At 37.7% G+C, this 24700-nt stretch overlaps 1 protein-coding gene across 2 annotated transcripts in view; it reads right to left on the reverse strand.

The window, feature by feature from the left end:
- Window positions 1-6852: 6852 nt before the first annotated feature.
- STX7 (syntaxin 7) overlaps window positions 6853-24700 on the reverse strand; it is a 46614-nt gene continuing 28766 nt past the window's right edge. For both annotated transcript variants that reach the window (XM_059400744.1, XM_059400746.1), the window contains 8 exons: window positions 20756-20825; window positions 17494-17587; window positions 16660-16797; window positions 15816-15868; window positions 15231-15327; window positions 13934-14006; window positions 10949-11031; window positions 6853-8204 (listed from right to left, as the gene is read on the reverse strand). In XM_059400744.1, coding sequence (XP_059256727.1) covers window positions 8112-8204; window positions 10949-11031; window positions 13934-14006; window positions 15231-15327; window positions 15816-15868; window positions 16660-16797; window positions 17494-17587; window positions 20756-20825 — 701 coding nt within the window. In that variant the 3' untranslated portion in view covers window positions 6853-8111. The remainder of the gene's footprint in view (window positions 8205-10948; window positions 11032-13933; window positions 14007-15230; window positions 15328-15815; window positions 15869-16659; window positions 16798-17493; window positions 17588-20755; window positions 20826-24700) is intronic.

Genomic DNA, 24700 nt, shown 5'->3' on the forward strand with positions numbered 1-24700 from the left:
ATAATGAAGATAGCAAAATGGAAAACATTAAAATAACAAAGAGTATTAATAAAGCAAAGAACTGTTTGTTTGAAAAGATCAATAAAATTGACAAACTTCTAGGAAAATTTTCAAAGAATACAAGTGATATGACACAATTTAACCATATCTGGAGTAAAATAGGGGCTATCACTACAGACATCAAAAGTATAACAAAAGAATACTACAACTTTACATACATAAACTTAACAAACTGAGATGAAATAGACTAATTCTTTGAAAAACACAAACTACCGCAACTCAATATGAAATAGGTAACTTAAACAGCCCCATAAACTATTATAGAAATTTAATTTATAATTAAAACTCCCTCACCAAAATTCCAATGCCTAGATGCTTTTGTTGGAAAATTCTATCAAGTGTAAAAACAATTAACATCTATTCTGAACAATCTCTTAGATAATAGAAGAGGAAGAAATATTTCCTAATTCATTTTGAAGCTATTACCCTGACAGTAAAACCAGACAAAACACTACAAAAAAAGAAAGCTATGATCAATATCCCTCATGAATACAAATGCAAAAATCCTTAACAAAACATTAGTCAATATAATTTGGTAACATATAAAGAACATTATACATTGTGACCAAGTAGGGTTTACGTCAGAGTTGCAAGGCTGGTTCAATATTCAAAATTCAATTAATGTACCTACCATATTAACAGGCTAAAGAAGAAAGATCATATGATCACATCAATTGATGCAGGAAAAAAACATTTGATAAAATTTAACACTAATTCATGAAAATAAAAACTCTCAGAAAAATAGGAATAAAGGGAATTTCCTTAACTTGATGAAAAGCATCTACAAGAAACCTACCACTAGCCTTATATTTAATGCTGAAACACCAAATCCCTTTCCTGAGATTGGGAATAGGGCAAGGATATCTCTTCCCCACTCTTACTCAGATATAGTGCTGAAAGTTCTCAGCACTGAATTAAGAAAGGAAATAAAAGGCATACATATCAGAAAGAAAGAATAACTATTGCTATTTGCAGATGATATCATCATGTAAGATATCCCAAGGAATCTACACAAACCTCCTAGAACTAATAAGTGAGTTAAACACGGTCTCAGCATACAAGATAAACATACAAAAAACAATGCTATATATAGTTGCAATAAAACCATGAATATGTGAGTGAAAAACACAGTATCATGTACAATCTCAAAAAACAAATGAAACGCTTAGGTGTAAACCTAATAAGAAAATATAGAACTTAATACATTGAAAACTACACAATACTGACTAAAGAAATCAAAGAAGATCTAAACAAATTAAGAGATATCTTGTGATCATGGATTCAAAGACTCAACATGGTAAAATGGCAAATTTCCTCAAATTGGTATAGAGGTTTAACATAATTCTTATCAAAATCTCAGTAAGATATTTATGTAAATATGGATAAGATTATTCTAAAATTTATATGGAAAGACAATGGACTAAAACATCTAATTTTGGAAAAGAGTAAGGTAGAAACAAGCGGCCTATATGATTTCAAGTCTTAGCTTAGCCTTAGATCACAGAATCTTTGGCTCTGGTCATGATCCCAGCGTCCTGGCACCAAACCACACAGCAGGTTCCCTGCTTGCCTGAGAGTCTGTTTCTCCCTCTCCCACTGCCCTTCCCCCTGCTTGTGATTGCCCAGCTCCCCCCCAAATAAATAAAGTATTAAAAAAAAATAGAAAAATCAATACTGTCTGGTATTGGTGGAGGTATAGACACATAGATCAATGGTATATAACAGATGACCCAGATACAGACCCACAGAAATATGTCCAACTGATTCTTGTCCAGTTTGTTTCCAACAGAGGAGCAAAAACTATTCAATAAGGAAAGAAAGCCTTTACAACAAACACAATATTGGAACAACTGAACATCATAAGGCAAAAAAACCCAAAAAACAAACAAACAAAAAAAACCCAACCTAGATGTAAGTCTCACATTTCATACAAAATTAACTCTAAATGGATCATGGACTTAAAAGTAAAATGTAAGACCACAGAACTTTTAGAAAAGAACACAAGATAAAAGTCAAAATCTTTGTGATCTAAGGCTAAGCAAAGAGTCTGTGATACCAAAGGCATGATCCATAAAAGGGCAAAATTGATAAAATGGACTTCATCCATCAAAATGAAAAAATTTTGCTCTGTGAAAGACCCTGTTAGGAGGAAGACAAGCTAGAGAGTGGGAGGAAATACTTGCAAATTATTTTAGATATTGGACAAAGGACTAGTCTCTAGAATACATATTTTTAAAAAATACACTCAAAACTCAACGATGAAAAAATAAACAACCCAATTAGAAAAAGAGGAAAAGACATGAAGAAACACATCACCGAAGAAGAAATGTAGGTGCCAAATAAGCACATGGAAATGTGTTCAACATCATTAGCCATTAGTGAAGTATAAAATAAAACCCATTACAATAATTAAAACTTTGTGACATCACCAAATGCCGGTAAGGAAGTGAAGAAACTGGATCATTTAAACATTGCTGCTGGGAATGTAAACTGGAATGGCCACTCTGGAAAAGTCTGGCAATTTCTTAAAAACTAAATATTCAACTGTTCTATGACTCAGCAATTTCAGGGCTGGGCATTTATCCCAGAGAAATGAAGTCTATGTTCACACAAACACCTATACACAAATGAAAACAGCTTTATTCAAAATAGCCCAAACTGATCAGATATTCTTCAGCAGGCAAAGGGTTAAACTGTGATCCATCCATACTGCGGAAAGCCAATCAGCTCTGAAAAACGAAGGAACAAGCAGATGCACTTGCAGCAAGTGGTATGAATCTCCCGAGAACTATGCTGAATGCAAAGAGCTTATCCCAAAAGTTTATAAACTGTATGATCCCGGTTATACAATGTTACTGAAATAAGAGTTATAAAAATGGAGAACGCATGATGGTTGGAAGTGGAGCAAAGTTGGTGTGGCCATAAAAGGGCTTCAGGAGGAGTCTTTGTGTTTGAATGTTGTATATGGAAATGTTCTGTGTATTGACTGTCAACGTCATTATCCTGGTGGTGATATTGTAGTAGTTTTGCAGCATGTTACTGTTGGGATAAACTGGGTGAAGGGTATACGAGAGGGATCTCTGGATTGGTTTTTACAATTGCATGTGAATTTACTATTACCTCAAGATGAAAGTTTAAAATTTTAGCATTTGGGGCTCAGTTGGTTAAGCATCTGTCTTCGGTTCAGGTTATGATCCTGGGATACTGGGATTGAGCCCCACATGGGGCTCCCTTCTCAGCTGGGAGCCTGCTTCTCCTTCTCCCCTCTGCCACCCCCCTTCCTTCTCATGCCCACATGAGTGCTCTCTCTCAAATAAATAAAATCTTAAAAAAAAAAATAAACTTTTTAGCATTAAGCATGTTTTAATTTATAAAACGGGCTCTTTATTTTAAATGTCCATGCCATTCCAAAGGTAAGTATTGGTCTGTTGCCTCCATTTCAGGCTTGAGAAGTTTAATGTAACATAGACAACTTCTAAATTACTAAGAAAAAAGATCAGGAAAAGACAGAAGGGAAGTCCTAATTTAGAACAAATAATATCCTTTTGCATCCAAGACAGAACTAATTTAAATGATATGTGATGGTTACCTTACTGAATTGTGGTATATGCCCCACCACAAAGTAATAATTAAATGTTAAAATTACGGTAACCTTTAGGAAGATTAAAACATTAAGACTTGCACTGGAATAGATCAGATGTGGTCAGGTATACTGCAAATGACTTTAAATGAACTTAAAATGACCATAGCACCTGGGTTTGGAAGGATGAAGTACAATATTCTCCACTAAGTTATAATTTTTTTTTTCTACAATCATTATGGACATTAGAATCTGCTTTGACCTGGAAGCTTTATTATGATCAGGTCTTCAGCTATGCAAATTAGTATAAGCTTGTACCCTTGTACTGCTGGGTTAAAATCTCTTGTTTCTAGAGATATAAACTTGGCTGTCTTTATCTGGTCTGACTTCAGTATTCTAGATCTGCCATTGAACAGTCGGTATGAACCTTTCAGAAGGCATTACAAACTGAAATTAGTGTCGGGAAATCTTCACTGAGGCTGACTAACTGCATTTCTAAGTTTTCCATCAAGGCTAATAGGTTTTGGAGTCAGCGACTACTGTCTAGCAGTACTTACAGTAAACACTTAAAAATCTGTACTTTGGGTTTGCCAAAGTAGGCATTAGCGCCCTTTCAAGTTTATTTAAAGACCCGGTTCAGTTTCTAGCTGACTCCCTCTCAAACAAGCAGGGGTGTTATGCATAGAACGACTGCACAGGAAATCTGGTTTTGCCTTCCACCACTTACGTTTTAAGCAGAAATGCCATCACTACACAAAACCTACAGGAATCCCACTCTGAGTAATTAAGTGACCAACCTCTTAAAAACTTGCCAGAAGCAACAGTGTCTATAAAAATCGATTTAGTGTGTCAGTTATTGACTTCCACCTCTGCATTTAAAATTAGGATTATTTGGAGAAAAAGAAGTTATCCCATCATTTTCATGGTTACCAAATAATTACCGAAACAAAGGACTGAAATGGACATTTTAACGCAGTGTCTCAATGATGAGAAAATGGGCTAAGGTGAGGTGTCATGCATTCTGTCAGAGATGTGGTACAGTGAGGTCCTTTCAGGCTGCTGCTGGTGAAAGCTTTGTGAAGTGTTTCCTTACTTGAGACATTGAGCTGTTCAAATCCTAGGGTGGACGGAAGAGGTCTGGGCTCCACAGGGAAGCGGTTCATTTTCTCAAGTGAGTCATGAAAATACACAGGAAAAGCAGGAAAGCAGGATGTCTGATGATGTTCTTTTTTTAAAAAAGATTTATTTATTTATTTGACAGAGATCACAAGCAGGCAGAGGCGGAAGCAGGCTCCCTGCTGAGCAGAGAGCCCGATGTGGGGCTCGATCCCAGGACCCTGGGATCATGACCCAAGCAGAAGGCAGAGGCTTTAACCCACTGAGCCACCCAGGCGCCCCGCCTGATGATGTTCTTGATGTTCTTTACCACTAATGAGAAACTGTCATCCTATCTAAATGAACCAAAAATGCCATTTAACTTATGACTTGCCCAAACTCTACCCCCTTCCGAAATTTATTTTTATTCCAGCAACCTGGTCACCATGTGTATACAGTAGTCCATTCTGAGTTTAAAAACATAAATGCTGAATATGTTCCCTTTGTAAATTGTTCTTTCCCATTAAGGCGGACAAGGACATCTTTCTTTGGACACGTTTTTATCTTTTATTGTGTTCTTTTCTCTACACGCAGAAACGAAAATTACAACAACTAGAAACACTGTTCTGCTCTTTACTTGCTAAAGCACAGACTAATTTCGTGGAACAAAAGTCTTCAAAAATCATTTTTCATTATAAATTTGTTGAAAAACATTGATATTCAAAACATGGTTTTTCTGTGTGTACAAAATGTTACTGTTTTATTTATTTATTTTTTAAGCAGCGACGATGGTGAAGGCGCCGATGGCAATCTCTCCGAGACGCGGTGTTGTCAGACGCCACCACTGATGATGCTGGGCACGCAGAGGGTTCGAAGGCCTGACTCTGGCTGCTGCCTTCACAGTTTGCTGGCCTCGATCGAGTTCTGTCTGTGCCCACACGTGTTTTTCTAGAACCGATCCCATGCCCACTAACAAACAAGTTTCATTGTTGAAATGGCACCTGTTATTTTTGATCATCAGCAGTTGTGCAAAACCCAAACATTTCTGTATTTAATGATCCGGACAGGAGTCAGACACTTCATGCCACACTGTCATTCAATTTCCACACAGAGCCTGGCTGATCTCAGCTTGCGCTGTTCAAGAAGGTCTTTGGAGCACATTAAAATAAACAAGATGTGTCGCGTAACGGGGAAACTTCAGTTTGAGACTCAATTGGGCTGATTCAAATTTGCTGTCATAAAAAGAGCTTCAATTTTATATTCCATAGTGTGAGCTTCACCTTTCAAAGTGATTTGAAAACTGGCCTAAAGGAGAACTTCGAGAACCTGAAAATCTTGGCTATTGTGGCTATGCTTTATACTTTTATTTTTTTCAAATCAAGACTACTCTTTGTGTTCCAAATATTTTGGGATAAAAATTGCCTTCAAAAAGCAATGTTTCTTGTAAGAGTGCATGCCACTAAAGTTCTTATTTTTAATTACTGATTTGTGTCCCAGGTAAAATAATTTATAAAATATTACACTTTAAATGAAGATGCCCAAATCATGCAAAAAAAAAAATTAATTGCTTTGCTATTATTGGGAGTTCATTATGAAGTGGATAGCCTAAGTGCGTTTGCTTGTATGAGAATAAACATTTTATCAAGTACAACTGTGCAAAAAAAACCTGAACTGCTTTGTGGGCACCACTAGGAGTTTTCTGTTGCTATAAGATACTGGTTTATCACATGCTTCTCTGAGCACTTAGAGAGAAAGAACATGTTCAATCAGGCCTGATGGGCTTTGCACTGACCTCAGCACCGGTAGCATTTGTACAAATTCCTCTTCCGGCCTGGCCCATCCTGTTCACTAAAGCAGACTAATTTGGTAAACACCAAGCCTCAAAGTTTCCAATCACTAACTCCCAAGAAAATTGTCTACAGTCTCTTGTGGAAAATTAAAAAAAACGGCATTTTGCTGACACGCAAGGCAGCTTCCGCTAGCAGCAGAACTTTGAAGATTGCCAAAATAAAACACTGAATCAACTAGTACTCCAGAAAGATAGAAGGGCTGCTGTGTGATTGCGTCAAGTGTTGGTCCCAAAGAAGCAGGGTCCTCATGAAACAGAAATATCCAAACACTTTTAAAATCATCTTTATTTTGGTTGCAAAGATACAATTTACTCATGTAGTATTTTATTTGTTCCCATTTTAAGTCTCATAGCTTTGCCATGTAAAACACTGACTTCACTATCCAACTGCTATGTAAGAACGTTATAAAATACAAACTGTAAACTAAGATAATCCTCTTTACAGTATTCAGATTAGTGCATTAAAACAACATTGATTTAAAAAAGCAAGTGAGTTAATTGGCAAAGATCCAAGTTGTTTTCTAATGAAGGAAGGTACAAAATGGTATGCAAGGTAAATATTAAATTTTAAGTGTTAGTGCTCAAAAACAGTAATTCTGGGAAAGTTCCTTCCCCAAAGTAATTCTGATCCAAGGATACACATGTAGCCATTACTCTAAGGGACTTAAGGTAATTAATTTTCCACAGTAATAGCTGTGGAAGTATACAACAGAATAATAAGGTTGGGTCTTCAGATTCCTAATGCAATAAGTATGGATTTTTCATACTCTTCCTTCAAATTAAACATTTATAGTGACTACACATTCCCCAGCAAACATCAGACTTACACAGGGCCTATGTAAAAACAATCTATCCTTAGTATTTTACTAGGCAATCTACAGCAAATGCTTAATATATACACATCAGGAGTATGAGATACTCTAGGAAATTATTCACTGATTTCATTTAGAGTAAACAAGGGTCTTAAGAGAAAACCAACAAGAAAAGTTAAATAGGTAATTTGTGCTGCTATGAACCAGGGAAAACAAACAAACAAACAAACAAACTAAACACCACAAACAGGTATGATAATTTTTTTTTAATTATTGAGACTATTTCCTCTGCTGGCCCAAATCAAAATTAAATTTGAGATTTTTAAATGAAGGAACCCAAATCTGGGTATACATCACTCTGTGAGAGACAGACGCCCATGAAACACATGCACACCTTTACATTTACTGATTCCAAGAACTAAGTCAACAGGTAAATAAATTATAAGTGAAAGGCATCTACAATGTGGACAAAACCTCACAGTTATTAGATTGAAAAGTGTGGAAGTAATGCCAGCAGTCATACTGAGAAAAACTTTCAGTGTTAGAAAATACCAGATTGAATCCAAAGTAAAATTTCCCCCCAAATGAAAATAATGAAGTCTGGGAGCCATCCTTAATGGAGTAACTTAAAAATAATAATACAAAAGCCCCATGATTATAGGAATCTCCCTACATAATTTAGAGAATGTAGTGCAATAGCGCGCTCCTTTATAATTTAGCCTTTGACTTTCCATATGATGAGACCGAGAATTACAACTCCGATGACAATGATGAAAATGATGATGCACAGGGTTTTTCTGGATTTGCGCTGCAGATGCAAAAACAAAACCATGTTTACAGGCATACTGGAGTGTCTGTAGCAACTGAAAATCACTTGCTCATTTCTAGAGTAGAATCAATAGTAATTAACTGCCCTCAAATTTTGGGCTGTGTTTTTTTTTTTTTTTTGCTTCTCAAAAATCTCTTCAAATACAAATGGCACCATTCTTTCAAAAAAAGTCTTCCTGAATTAATGACATAATTCAGGGGCCAATTATTCCCTTTTTGTTGATCATATTCCTGGGTGTGGTCGGGCTTACAAAAGGAGACACAGAGAAATGAAAATTACTGACTTAAGCAACAGACTGAGGCAGACCTCTGTATAAAAACTAAGAATAGCTTAAAAGCTAACTTTTATCAAAGAGCAGCTCTTTAAAATGAGTTCTCTGAAAATATTGGCAAGTATAAATGTTTGGGCATTTCTCCTGAAGTAAATTTATTCGTTTCCAAAATTCCCATTCTTAAATGTTAGTGGAAATTGCATTTAAAATCTCAACATACAAATGAAAAACAAAGAGCTAAAAAAAATTGTAACGCAGTCATTTAAAATATAGAGGTTAAAAGTTTTGTTCCGTTCTTCATTCTGGCCCAGCAGATTTCCTTAAGGGCTTGCATATCTCACAGCAACATGCAGGAATCCTTTCTCTCTCTCTCTCTCTTTTAAAGATTTTATTTATTTACTTGACAGAGAGAAAAAGCAAAAGAGAGCATAAGCAGGGGTAGGAGCAAAGGGAGCTGGAGAAGCAGGCTCCCCACTAAGCAGTGAGCCCTAAGAGGGGGTGGGTCCCACATGATCTGATCTGGAGGCAGATGCTTAACCAACTGAGACACCCAGTCACCCCAGAATTCTCTCTTACAAGGCTGAAAAGTTTGTAAATTTTCTTTGTCAACACGTAGTACCGTAAAATTTATGGAAAGATAGGTTTCCGACTCTGAAATTCTCCTGAAAACTATGATGACTTTCAGTATGCCACATACTCAGCAATTTTTTCAATGAAATATTCCTTATTATGTGAAGTACAACTTTCCTAGAGTTTCAGTGTCATCTTGCCTACATATTTTCCCCAGACGCCACCTGAGATCCATACACACATGTGTAATACACCTGTAAGAACAATGCAGGCCTCCCCCTCCAGGGGATCTGTAGACACATACCCAGGGCATCCTCTTTTGTGTGGGATGGTGAGGTCCTAGGGTATGGCAATGGTAAGAGTACTGATCAGCTTCCCTTCCACTCATGGCTTACACAAACTATTTAGAAGCACCATATTTCGCAGAAGCAGGAGTTTACTCTCAAGGCTTCCAAGGAGAACTACAGGGAAGCTGCTTTTTTCTCCAGCACTCATGTTGCATGGCTCTTCCCTCATCTCTCCAGGGTCCATGGGATTCAGTATTGGGCAGCTCCAGATCTGGAGGTGTGGTTTGGAAAGATGAGCTCCTTTCCCCCAGGGTGGCTGTAGGGTTTGCCCTTCCCCGAGGAAGGGGAAAAGTAAAACTTGGAGATGTATCTACATCTCCCCAAAATCCAAAACAAAACAAACTCATGTAAACCTAGTTACTGATAAATCCTGCTAAACACTACATTTGAGTAACTGCAGAGATTTATAGATTATCGTGTGTGTGTGTGTGTGTGTGTGTGTGTGTATTCAATTACTCATGAATGATCCCTATGGTCTGTGACATCATCCTGAGCTGCACACCTGAATCACATGCACACAGAAGGTCAAAGTGAGTTAGCGTTATTACTTCACTGAGGACAGATAGCTGTAACTCAGCAGTTATACAACTTCACTCTTCTCCATGTATCACTAAGTACACAGTGATTTGCCTAGGGAAAAATGGCACTGAAATGAAAGGGGACTTCTGAGGTTAATGAGAAAAGTGAAAAAAAATTGAAAATATCTAAGATTGTGATAATATCTTAGGTATTTTAGAAGAAGGCAACACAGTCTGAAAAAATAATTATGAACAACTATAAAAAGTGGAGTGTTAAGAGGTAAAGCAAATGCTGTGGTGGTATTTAGGGGTTCCCAAAGAGCCTGGCCTCATTCTTACTGTCTACATATTGTATGCTATATGCAGAGTTCACGGTCCTAATACCTGTGTAGTACTCTGATATCCTTTCTATCTGTCACGTATATGGACTCCCTAATTAACCTGATCCCCTGAAGAAATCAATTCATTCCTGGTGAAGGGTCTGCTGAATGCCTATGATACCCAGTGATCAAGGGCACTTGAAGGGAATAGAAGTTCCATAGGACCTGATGAGAACTCTCTAGAGCACAGATCTTTGCCTTCTTACTGAAGAGTGCCACAGACAAAAAAGAAAGAAAAGGTGGAAGGAAACAGTGAGAGAAACAGAGGAAGAAAGTTATCAAAGATGTTTCTGGCTTGGAAGGTCACAATAGTATCAGAGACCGCCAACTGTCAGAAATGCCTAGAGGTGTCTGTCCACCGCTCCTCTCAGGTGTTTAGACATTGAACTTCCTATCCCTGGGGCCACAATTCTGGTCTGATTCTGAGAACAAACAAGAAACAGGCTAAACCCAGTTTTAAACGGATTGGTAGATTTCTGACCTGTCTTCCATGGGATTTTAAATTTTAACATCTCTTGCCACTTTATACCTGATCAATCTCTCTCTCTCTCTCTCACACACACACACACACACACACACACACACAGGTTGGAAAGCCTAAATTACAAGATAACTAACTCACTGCGGTTAATATTACCTGATATTCTGCTGCCCTTGACAGCTGCTGGTTTGCCTGCTGAACGTGCACGTCTGCATTCTCCACGTTGGCTTCTATGCTGTCTTTAAAAAAAAACACACACACACACGCACAGCTGTTAGATGTGTGTTGATGTCCCAGTAAGAGAGCTGCCTAAGTCAGAGACTTCATGCAACATAAGACCAAACAAGTTCACTATTCAAATGTTAACGCTGGCAGTATACGGGCAAAGCTGAATTTCTTTTTAAACTGGCTGAGTCTTCCCTACACCATTCCTCAAACGATCCAAACAACACACAGATATTTGGAAAGAAACTGGATCACTCTTATTATGACACAATTCCAGTTCTACCTGGTAACCCCCGAAAAGTACTATGCAGTCTGTGTGCTCACGGTCAAGGCAGCACCAGACATCTAACAACTACTCCTGAGAGTAAACGCCGCCTTGAAAACCATCATTTGCTCATGGTCATCACCAACCTACTTGCGGGCTGAAACCAAGCCCTCCCTGAGGGCTCAGGCAGCCTTCTTAAGTGGCGACAGTTGCCCTTCCCTTGCTGCTCTGGCGGAGAGGGAGAACCAGTGGCACCCCGCAGCCTGAGACCACGGCCTCTCCCTTCTCTCCACCAACACTCAGCTTAAAGCTCACACTTGCAAATGCCCCCAAACCCTTGTAGCAGACATATGAAGAACGCATGGCTTTTCCTTTATTCTTTGAATATTTTAGCTTTGGATTCACTGATGGACCCTTCAATGCTTCTCTTACACACACTGCCAGTTTCTCAAGCCAGCTGCTGACCTGCTAACACCCAGCTTTCTCGCACCTTGACCACACTTTTTCAATGACTTCGCCTGTTTCCTCATCCCAGCCACCTACCTCCATGATCATGTCCCAAGCCTCATCATTACTGAAAACCTCACTTTCAAACCCAAGCCCATCATGTCCCAAGCCTCATCATTACTGAAAACCATCACTTTCAAACCTCACTCTCCGAGCATCATCCGCTGTCTAGCACGCTCTTTCCGACACCCTGACTGACTGTACTGACCCTACCGCTGACCCTTCATGCCCCTCATTACACTTCATGCCCTCACCTTCCTCCTGACCCAGCTTAGATCTCCTGGGACACCACGGAGCCATGCTTTCGTGAACTCACCATCGGCTCCCTTGCCACCTGCTTCGGTCAGACTTATGTACAACACCCCAACCTGCACCCTCCTCACAGCTGAGCATGGGTACAAAAAAAAAAACAACAACAACAACAACTGACATTGATTTCTTTCCCTTTGAATTTGTGACTGCCAAGCAAGCCTTCTTCATGTCAAATGACACCTCACACTTAACATATCCCCAAGTCGTTGCTCTCTATCCTTCCAGACCCTCCAGTTCCTGATGGCCCCATCTCAGAAAATGGTAACATCATCATTTCCCTGGGCTTGTCCCTAACCTTACGAGCTGTCCTTGAATGAATTCTCTCTCACACCCACATCCAGCCAGTCACCCAGTCTTCTTGGCTCTACATTTGCAGCTGTCCAGAATTCCATCGCTTCTCACTGCTTCGCTGCTTCCATCCCAATTTGAGGCAACACGCTGCCCGCCCTGACTCCTGCCATCACCTTGGAAGAGGTCTCTCTGCTTCTGGTCTTGTCCCTTTATAGTCTGCTCTCAAACTCACAGCCAAGGTGAGTCTATTAAAACTCAAGTTGGATGACAACACTCCTCTGCTCAAATCCTCTTGTGGCTTCCCATCTGATAATAGGAATGCAAGTCCTCACCGGGGCTCAGAGCCCTGCACGGTGCCAAACTTTACAACGTCATCTCTGTCTCCCTCTTGCTTGTTTCACTCACCAAAAATATCAGACGTGCTTCCACCTAAAGGCCTTTGCAATTGCCGTTTGCTTTACCTGGAAAATTTTCACTTGCTCCCTTAATTCCAAGAAGTCTTCACTAAAATGTTATCTGTCAGTAAGGTCTTACTTGACCACCCTAGTAAAGCAGTAACATTCCCCATCCCACTACCTGCCTTACTTTCCTGAGAGCACTTATCGGCATTTACTTACTTTTCTTTCCTTTTGTAAAAATTCTCTCTCTCCTCCAATTAGATTACAAGGTTCATGACGGCCAGGTCTTTTATCTCTTGTTTAACTTCAGCTCAATCCCCAATGCCTAGATTTGTGCCCGGGTACAGCAGGCACTCAATAAACATGTACTGGATGAATGAATGAATTGGTCTTTGAAATCTTACCCCATGATCTACTGTGGCTACAGAGAAGGGTTAGAATGGACAAGTAACAGCTGTGGCAAATATAGGTCCAAGTATTTCAATGAATATTTTCAAATGCAAAAATATCTGAAATCTTTCTTTGGACATATCCACTGATATCTTTGTATTTCTAAATGATAAAAATGATCAGGACACTCATCAGCTGACAGTTACACGTAAGCTGAAGAGCTACTCCATTTAAAACTTACAGGGAGTCTGTTACTGATTTTTTTTTTTTAATTTGTAAAAGAATTCTTCGCATCTAAGTAATATCACTGTATTACTGTACTGAAAAGACATCGGAATAAATGATCACCAAACGGCTACCTATCCCCTCTGGTCTAAAAGATAAGGTCACATGTTCAATTATAGAGCACAGGTTTCCCAGGAAGTGGCTGGTGTGACGAGAACTGGTAGGGGCTGAGACGGAAACCAGGGGTCCAGCAAACAGGCAGCAGTGAGACTGTACACCGCCTCCATGATCCTGGCAGCCACAGGCTCTGGTGAGATTCATTTCACAAGTAAATGAAGCTGGTTGATTTAATTAGTGGGAGTCAAAGATAAGATCTGTTTCAGATAATGCCAAGGGTGATGCTTTGTCTGTTGGTAAAGTCTGTGCTTTTAATTCCAGGGGTTCCTGGAGAGACCAGGGGTCACTCTTGCTTGAGACATTATAGCAGGTAAACTGCATGAAGCCTGCTCCCACCCCAGCGAGGCTTACCTATCACATCTCCTTGTTCGTGGATCATCATCCCCAAATCTTTAAATATTTCATTAATATCCATAATATCAGCCTGAGAGAAAGAGACATATGTTACTATAATCAGAAATTCAGCCCCAATCCATAAAAGGGGAAAATTAACCCTCCCCCCCAAAAAACCCAAACCACCACTTAGACACAAGTGAGAATGCATCTAGGCTTAATATATAAATTTTGGAACTATCAGGAAACAATGTGATTAGAAGCAATCTTAAGGAAGATGACCTTGAATAACTGGAACCAGTTCCTTAAAAGTAAGTTTATAACATTAAAAATACCAAGCAAGGCAGCATGGAAACCAAGAACCTGTAACAGAGAATGGCCTTGGGTCACTGAGTTTTTGTTTATATAATCTGATAGTCTGTTATCACTAGCAATAGTATTTCCTCATAAGAGTATAAAATATCATTGTTATGATTTATTTCTAGTAAAAACTTACATATCAATTTGACATTATAAAAGTATAAAACATTAAGTATAAATTTTAATTAATAAATTTGATTATGCAATGGAATAGTGATGAACAACTTTTAACTTCTCTTTTCTTTAATATATGATAAGTATTATTTAGCCTAATTAAAGAGTAAAGTTTAAATATTCTATTGGGGGGACAACTTACATATTCATCCTGTGTCTTAGTCTCCCCATCTATAAAATGGTGATGATGACGACACAATTAGCTACTTCATGGTTTTTATGAGAACGAAATGAGATAGTGAAAAGAATTTATCACATGGCGCTTAAAAACCCTCAACAAACTGTAGGAATGGTAAGCTATTTTAATTTTAATTTAATTTTTATTTTAGCCTTCTAGAGAATAGGTAGGTTCCACAAGAACAAATGCTTATTAACCCTTCAACTCTCTTTGACACAGTCAACCTACTACAGGGAAATAAAAGACCCATAAAGTCCCTGTCAAGTTATTCATGTGGCTCTGAGTTGTACTGTGTGTTCTGGAAGCCGTCCAGACTCCCTGAGCAGACATGTCTGGACTGAGATTTTCTCCAAGCTAAGGACCTGAGATGATCTGACAGAATAAAAAACAAAAGCTGGAGATGAGGGAGGATGTTCTCTCATCTTAGCACAAATTCTAACATGATTTATTTTTAAAAAGGGAATTATTCTCATTTATACGAAATGCCACCACATGGATAGATTTAGTTTTCTTTCTCAGGCCCCTCCCCCACAACTGTCTAAGCAGCTTGAGGATAGACGTGCAGAGAACAGAGCAGCCGTCCAACTGCCACATCAAGCTTACTTCAAGTTGCCTAATAGAAGATTCTCTCTCCTGAATAAGGCGGAGGTCGTCCTCTGTGATTTCTTCATCTTGCACCTGCACTTGAGGTTGAGCTTGGCTAACAGAACAGAACATGGGGGGAAAAAACAAGGAATGGTATTAAATTAATGGGACTTCTTTCTTTATTCAAGAAACATGAAATACAATTATCTTTTCGTCAAAGTATTCATGTTTTATTTCATTGATTTTTTTTAGAGTTATTATTTAATTATGGGAAGCTATATTTGGCAACTGGGTGTTCCTTTTTGGTTGACTTAAACATCACAGGAGGTAATAATCTCCATCAAATAATAATTAGGTCAGTTGTATTTACTTGGGTAAATAATTATTTACAAAGTATTACTGCTATATTGGAATATTTTATGTATTTATAGACTTTATAAATAATTATTCTGAAAAAAATTAAAATTTACAGCTTTCTATTTAAAAACAACTAGGACAGTCATGATACAATAAGCCAAAAGCTTTCCTTTTATTCCAGGGACCAAAATGTATAAAATGTATTTGAAAAATTATCTTTTGCTCTGTATGTTTTATATTTCTTACCTTTCCCAGGATACAAGATTCCTTTCCTTGGAGCTGTCCTCAGGAAAACCACCCTGGAAAATTTAGTGATAGAATGGATTGAGAAGGGGAAAAAACAAAAAACCACCAACACTCACATTTTCTCTATAATAATCTAAACTGATTTATGTATGCATGTACGCGCGTGCACGTGTGTGTGTGTGTGTGTGTGTGTGTGTGTGTAGAGAAAGAAAAATGATTTTGTTCTCATTTTCCAGGTCAAGTACTTCGAGTAATAATAAAATTGTATCCTAACCTGACAAGGAAGGAATTCATTAAATATTCTCAAGGGCCAAATAATAAATATTATTTGATTAAAATGTACTATAGTCCTGGAGCCTCCCTATTAAGGAACAAGGAAACAATCTGCAATAGTTTCGAAGGGAATTTAAAATTAGATTAACTCAAAATTCCACTCCAAAGTTATCCTTTGGTTTATTTTCTCCAGGATTATAATTCATTTTCAGTATTCACACAATATATTGACTGTTCATTTTCATCATCTTCATATAACCCCAGGAGTAAAGTGTTCCCCTACAGAAAGTAACAGCCTCTAATACAAATCAGCGTGGGAATATCACTCTGGGTCTGACCCCAGTCTTCTCTGACAAAATGCTTCCAAATTATTATATAATAATCTGCAATCTTTGGTTCCACAGCAATACATGACTATCATCCTTTTTAAAACTGAGCTGAAAAACCTAAAAGTAAATATTCAAATACTGATTTCCAAGATAATCACACACCCTTAGGACTTAGAAAAATGCTAATGTAGTCTTTCAAGGGAATACCATAGTCACTTTCTAATGCCTTATTAAATACTTACGGACACTCTGGAGCTGGCTCTTACTCGAGCAACAAACTCCTTCTCTTTCTCTGCAGCTTGCCTCTGGACCTTCTGAAAATTTGTCAGTGAGGTTGTGAATTCAGCCACTAAGCGATCCTTCTGTATTTTCCTTTGACGCTAGAGGAAAGGGGGAGAAACCTACTAGAATCAAGCCGTAAAGTTTTACAGAATACGCAAAAGTTGTTTCACCACTAGTTGGCTCCTCATTTTATTCTGAAATTCTCACTCACTCTCCAATTATGGGACCCTACTGATTAAATCTCAATTTAACACTCTGACAACATGTTCAAATGCTATGTGTATTTGCTATCTTGAGGCAAAAGGTCCATAATGTTGGATTTCTCACCTCAAATTTTCATCCTAAAAACTGGGCCATGACTTTGACATTATTTTGAAGTAGTTCTTTTTGTTTTCTTTCTAGGAAAATAAAACCTTGTGCTCTACCTAAGGAATAGCTTCCTCTAAATAATAAGCAAGGAAATAAATGTGTGCCCCTAGGAAACCTCACATCTTGAATGAGTGCGCACGTCACATGGAGTCAGCCCTGGAAGGCCAGGAAACAATTACTCAGGAAGTATTTTCTGAGCACTTGCTTAATTATGGGTCAGGGCAACTGCATGGAAATAATTTTTGCTTTATTGAACCACAGGATACTACATGGGCAATTAAATATAGTTTTGTGTTCTGCGAACTAATCTCAAATATAGTTTTCCCCCCTTAATTTCCTTTCTAGAATAACAGTTCAAAGACCCTACAATGTATGTGATTTCTTTCACATTCACTACATCAACAATGTGTCTTAAGGCTTGATACCTGTTCACTGGGGGTGGTGGGCAGAGAGCCAAACTCTTTAATGTACTTATCCGTTTCCTTGGCAAGTTGGTTAGTATACTGCTGCTTCTGTTGCCTAAGTGAGAAAACACACATTATAGCAAAAGAACAAAGATTTTTTTAAGTTACAACTCTGGCAGCTGACAAATAGTTTGCTAAAAACCACTATTTTATAGACTGGCTCTGAATTTTTTAATTTGTAAAAGAATGCTTCACATCTAAGTAATACCAGTATATTACTGTACTGTTTTCTATGAGAACAAAAATTTCAGGGCACCTGATCGGCTCAGTCAGTAGAACACATGAACCTTAATCTCAGGGTTGTGAGTTCAAGCCCCACACTGGGCATGGAGCCTACTTTAAAAAAAAAAAAAAAAAATCCAGATTCTATTTCTTGATAAATATTGAGCAAATATTACATGGAAAAAATTCTTTACTCACAAGGAGCAACCAAGCTTTGAGAAATAAATCTCAGCGGCCATTTAGAAAGGAAGATGACTTGAGTGAAAGCCAAACTGTGGGATGTCTGATGTTTTAGTTATGGGGGTGGGATGGTGGGAGCCTTCTGTCTGCATCCCACAACTGAGAGGTCAGTTGAATAAATGAAGAGGATTTGTCGCCTGAGACCACCCAGTTCCCAGGACTTAATAGTCCTATCTCGATCTGGACATTTATATCCTTATAGACACTTTTAAAAAAGAGGGAAAGAGGCAATAAATAATAATATGCATTTACTACTTTTTAAGTTTGCTGTGGAAGAAACAATAGCATTTCTCCATAAAGAGAAAGAACACAATAAAAGAAGTAAATTGTATCAGCAACTATATCTGTCTTGCTAGCTAGCTTATAAAGTACAAAGTCCGATTTTTTTTTTAAAGATTTATTTATTTGTCAGAGAGAGAGAGAGGGAGGCAGGCAGAGGGAGAAGCAGGCTCGTCGCCAAGCAAGGAGCCCGATGTGGAACTCAATCTCAGGACCCTGGGATCAGGACTAGACTCAAAAGCAGATGCCTAGGGGCGCCTGGGTGGCTCAGTGGGTTAAGCCTCTGCCTTCAGCTCGGGTCATGACCCCAGGGTCCTGGGATCGAGCCCCACATCAGGCTCTCTGCTCTGCGGGGAGCCTGCTTCCTCCTCTCTCTCTGCCTGCCTCTCTGCCTACTTGTGATCTCTGTCAGATAAATAAAGAAAAAATCTTTAAAAAAAAAAAAAAAAAGCAGATGCCTAACCAACTGAGCCACCCAGGCATCCCAAAATGTCAGATTTTTAACTAAAGAACTTTACTCTAAAAAAAAAAAAGCTTGTATTAACGTGGTGCTTTACAAATTACAACATCAGTACTTCTCAAATATATTATCTCTTATTTTAAACACTTATTAGTCACACTTGGGATCCTTTAAAATAATGAGATATTGTATAAGAGTATTTTTAAGTATAGATACCTGCACTTGACTAATAAGGAAGAATTACAACCTACTTTTATCTATTTTCTGCCTACCTTTAATATGCCTTTTAAAATCTTTAGAAAATGTAAGGGACGCCTGGGTGGCTCAGTTGGTTAAGCAGCTGCCTTCGGCTCAGGTCATGATCCCAGCGTCCTGGGATCGAGTCCCACATCGGGCTCCTTGCTCCACAGGGAGCCTGCTTCTCCCTCTGACTCTTCCTTCCACTCTGTCTACCTGTGCTTGCTCTCACTCACTCTCTCTCTGACAAATAAATAAATAGAATCTTAAAAAAAAAAAAAAAAATCTTTAGAAAATGTAAGATAGCTAAATTTCTGAAAAGAAGACTTACTGATATCTACCAACTCAATCTCCACTATCAACCTTAGCAAACTATTTTATCTATTAAGAATTATGTGTTTCTATTCCACTTAAGTTTTTTTTTTTTTTTTTTAAGATATATTTGAGAGAGAGAAAGTGTGCACAAGTGGGGGGTGAGGGGGAAGAACAAAAGAGGGGAACGTAAGCTGACTCCATACTGAGTGGGGAGCCTGACATGGGGCCTGATCTTACCACCCTGAGATCATGAACTGCACTAAAATCAAGAGTAAGATGCTTAACTGACTGAGCCACCCAGGTGCCCCTCTATTCCATTTCAGTTTAACAAATGCTGATTTATTATTTAGACTTGTGGCATTTTTACCATCCCAATATCTCACTGCAGTAAAATTATAAATTAGACATAACTATAAATTCTTCAAAATGTACTTCATAAAAAACATGAATTCCCATCACCTATCTTTTAATTCCTTTCTCTTTGTAATTTTTTCCTTATATAGCTAATGTTGTTTGGAATATCACTTACTACATTATATATTACTTGAAATATGGCTGTAATGGCACTGAATTGTGATTTAAGATTCAGGTTCACAATGATGTTAGGCAAATTATCATACCCCATGAGAAATACTTTCCTTTTGAACAAAATGAAATTTTTTGTTTTTTAACGATTTTTAGTTGCTTATTTGACAGAGAATGCAAGAAAGATCACACAGGGAGAAGCAGGAGAAGCAGACTACCGCTGAGCAGGGAGCCTAATACAGGGCTCTATCTCAGGACCCTGAGATCATAACCTGAGCCCAAGACAGATGCTTGAAGACTGAGCTAGCCCAGCACCCCGAAAATAATTGTTTTGATCTATGTCTTTTACTCTAGATGAGAAAGATTCAGATGAGAAAATGTTTAAAAACACTGTAAAATCTGTAACACCACAAAGGATGACTACTGTTCTTCTAACAGCATTTATTATTTTCCTGAAACATGTACTGCATATATAACTTCACTAAAACCTTTCTTTTTTCTTAAACAAGGGCTAATCCTTTCTGAAATTCAAGGATTTAGGTAGAAGTTTTTTACGGATAGCCATTCATACTGAAAATGTGCTTGATCTAAATCAAATAAAAATCTAGTCACTGAAGCAACTGTTAGCTATGGGGAAAAAAATCACATAAATAGAGAGGCTTAGAATAGCATTTTTCTAAAGTCATCAAAACAACCTATTCAATTAAGTATAAAAAAGGCAACTAATGAAGTCCTGCTTTGCTAGAGTGAGCCTGCTCTTTAAAATAAAGAAAAATAATCTGCTTACCCGGAACAGGGAAAAACATACACAAAATGTTGGTACAAATAAAGGAGCTGAAAAATATTATTAACTTTCCATTGTTTTTCCAGTAAACATAACACTATATACCATCAAAGCAACATAACAGTAATTTTTTTTTCTTTTTTAAATTATTAAACACTTACAGCTGTTGCCTCAGTTCAGGTGAATCTTGAGGTGTTCCAAGTTGATTCAGACTCCTCTGTATTTCTGCAGCTATTATGATGAAAAGATAAATATGTAATTGTTATAAATGTTAGGGAAACAAATTAAGTTAGACATTAATACAGGCAATTGGACAATTAGAAAAGTAAAAAAGAACAAAGAGATGAATATAGAAAATGTTAATTGAGAAAAAAATGAAGATTAAGTGGTTTATTTAAATCCCAGTTACAATGACGAATTAATTTTCAAGAGGAAATTGTGTGGGGTTGTAAACACGTGAAACTGCATTTATGATCCAAAAAATGTTATTTTCCTCCCTAGCTCCTCAGAGCATTTACAACAAGGGCACATGAACCTTCACTTAACCACTGGCCTAAAAACTGTGAGGAAAATAATTATAACAGTTACATATCTCAGTGGATTACAAAGGGAATGAAAGATTGTTAATAAACAAGGGAGGAATAATAAAGATGAAACAATTATTTGTAATTTTCCATGTAACCATGGATCCAGGCAAGTGTCATCAGGGGATGATGAAACCACAGAACATTCACACAATCTGGAGTTATCACCACATGGATGATATTAATGAAAGAACTAACTTCACCTCGGATAAATTTGTTGCTTAAAACAAATGATCAGGGCACCAGGGTGGCTCAGTCGGTTAAGCATCAGACTCTTGATTTCAGCTCAGGTCATGACCCCAGGGTCATAAGATGGAGACCAGACTTGGGCTCCTTGATTAGTGCAGAGTCTGTTCTCTCCTTCTGCCCCTCCCCATGTATGCAGGTGTTTGCTCACTCTCTCTAAAATAAGTAAATAAAATAAAATAAATCTTTAAAAAAAGCCAGAAATGATCATTTTTTTGTTTGTTTGTTTTTAATTCTAGAGAGAGAAGGAGAGAGGGAGTGTGTTTGTGAATGTGCGTGGGGGGAGAAGGAGAGAGAGAATTTTAAGCAGGTTCCATGCCCAGCATGGAGACTCATTCAGGGCTTGATCTCACAACTCTGAGATCATGACCTGAGCTCAAGTCAAGAGTCCTGCGTTTAACTGACTGAGGCACCCGGGAGCCCCAGAACAAACAATCAAATTTACAAACACCAAGGAGACAAACTGGCATGATGAGCTTCCTGAGATGATGCAATGAGAAAGTCACAAAATGATCTACATTTTTTTTTTTTACCAAAATGTTTAACCAAAATGTTTAATCTAATCACAGGGGGACAAAAAAACAGATCAATCTAGATTGCAGGATAATGTACAAAACAACTGGTCTGGGCTTTTAAAAACATCAATGCCATGAAAGAGGAGAAAAAAAGACAAGGCAGGGGAGCTTTCCAAATTAAAGAACTAAACCATTCAAATTACTAAAATACCCGAAAGCAATATAGGGTTTTGGATTGGATTCTAAATCAGAAGGAAAAAAACGCTAAAAAAAAAATGTGGGGCTACTGAAGATGCTTGAATTTGATTTTGAAATTTAAATTTGAAGAGACATACAAAACAAAAATGGATAAAGTCAACAACTGGTGAGCCAGGTGAAGGTCATACAAAAAGTTCACTGCACTATACTTTTCTGTAGGTTCTAAATATTTAAAATTAAAAGTCAAGAGTTAAAATTCAGGCTAAGCTCACAATCCAAACTCTATAAACACTGCAATTTTTATAAAAAGGTTATTTCTCACAAATGGGGAGGTCCTGTAGCTATATGTATGTGTGCAGACAAATAAAATGTCAAGTAGAAGCTGAAAATCCACCTCCAAAGTAAAGGATATGCACGTTTCCAAGAACTAGAGAAAAATTATCTGACTCACCAATCTTTTTATTTTAAATGAGTGGTTTATTTACACAACTTAAATGTTTTTAAATAGTCATTACTTATTTATGGGATCAAGGGAATGACTGTATCCCAAATGCAGGATAACTTTGTTTACTGAGGACGATGTAATGTCACTGCTTTCAGGTCGAAGCTGAAAAATAAAAATACTGGAAAGGAATCACACAGCATATAGCAACTGTTAACCATTTGGCTAGTTTCAAAAGAATTTCTTTTTGCCTTTTTCGGGGGAGGTAGTAAATTTTTCTTTTGCAGGGCAGAGCAATGTTGTTTGCTGTGTTTAACTTATGGGAAGCTTGCTTTGAGTTACATATTTCCTTCTGAATCTCAACAGGTTTTTCTGGACTGCCTTATAGGAGTTTAAAGCTTTTATTTTCAAAAATAAGTATGTTGATAAGAAAAACTGTAGCGTGAGCATTTATCTCATCTCTAAAGGGTTCTTGTCATTGAAAAAAGTTGTATTAAGTTAAGAAAAAACAGCTTAATTCAATAAATGACATCAGGAAAATGACTAACCACTTAGAATTGAAACAGAAAACTACTGTACCTCATACAACAAAATAAATCAGAAATTATTTAGTTAAATATTAAAAGTTGAAACCATTAAACTGCTACATGAAACAATAAACACAACTTTATCATTATGATCTTTTTATGATCTTGAAGCGAGGGATAAAATATTACCTAAGCATGATATAAAACTAAAAGCCATGGAAGAAAATATGTTAAACGTGGCAACACAAATAATTTTTAATGCTACATGCAAATGTGTATCTGTATTACAGATATATATATATAAATAATGTGTGTGTGTGTCTAAAAACATCTGCAGCATATGATGAGCAAAGGGCTTAATATCCCTAAATATAGGAAAAAGAAAACTCCTACAAATCAGTAACAGAAAAATAGTCCAGTGCAAAAAGGATAAAAGATGTCATCATGAAATTTGTAACAAGCAAATAAACATATGAGAAATTCAACTTCACTGATAACTTTCCACATAATGGAATGGTACACCCTAAGAGAAATAAGCAAATAAAGATACAATTACCATCAAAAGCCTTAAAAACAAAATGTAGAGACATACCTAAGAAGAAGCAATAGCCATAACATATGAAGAACTAGAAATAACAGAAAGGTCAGACAGGCCAGTACAAAAATGGGCCAAGAAGAGGGGCTTCAATATTATTCACTGAATAAATGAATAGCAAAAAAAAAAAAAAAAAAGATCAACAAGCCTAGTGATCTTAAAAAGCAGAATCAAGACTAACGTATGAATGCTACGTAAAATTGTTCAGGTATTAAAAGGAATTATATAGAACTGCTTCCGACAGGCCCAGTGGGAACCTAAAATCTATCAAGTGGTCCTCTCCCCAGCATTTTTAACAGACACACTCAGCAAGTCCAGCTCTCATCCTTACTCCCTGAGTGAAGGCTCTTATGGGGAAGAAGAAGCAATCAGAAGCCCCAGGGGCTCTGCAGTCTCACTGAGTAAACCAAGGGCAGCATCCTACGGAAATGCTCAGAAATGCTACCACAAGCTGAGCTATTCTCATTAACTGGTCCACCTGGAAAAATGCAAATAGGCGAGAAGGCTTAGCAGAAGCTTATTCAGATTAACTCCAATTGCAATGATCTCCAAAATGTGATCTGTTTCTAGAATAGACCATCACAATCTCCAGCACCTTGTATATACCTGCCGGTTTGGTAAACACTTCCTGCTCTAACTTAAAAACAGAGAACATAGCAAGGCGTCACATCCAGCTGGGTGGAACAGTAGTGAGACGTCACAGTCTATCTCCGGGTTACATACACTCTTTGCCTCTGTACTCCAATTTAGTTTTCAAAGATACTCATCATCTCCTCCTACAGAACACTACAGTAGTCCAATGCACTGTTTCCATTTGCTTTTAAGGACCTGCAAAGCAAGAAGTGACCATATACTCTTAGGTGCCTAGGAAGGATATTAAGCATGACAGCAGGTAGAAGATAAATTCCAAGAAAATATAGGGTCCTGTCTCCTCCTAGTCCATTAATCTGTATGGACTGTTGACATACCTCCGCAAAGTAAATGACGAACTGCTTTCTC

This window comes from Mustela nigripes, chromosome 5 (genome assembly GCF_022355385.1).
Source record: "Mustela nigripes isolate SB6536 chromosome 5, MUSNIG.SB6536, whole genome shotgun sequence".
Lineage (NCBI taxonomy): Eukaryota > Metazoa > Chordata > Mammalia > Carnivora > Mustelidae > Mustela > Mustela nigripes.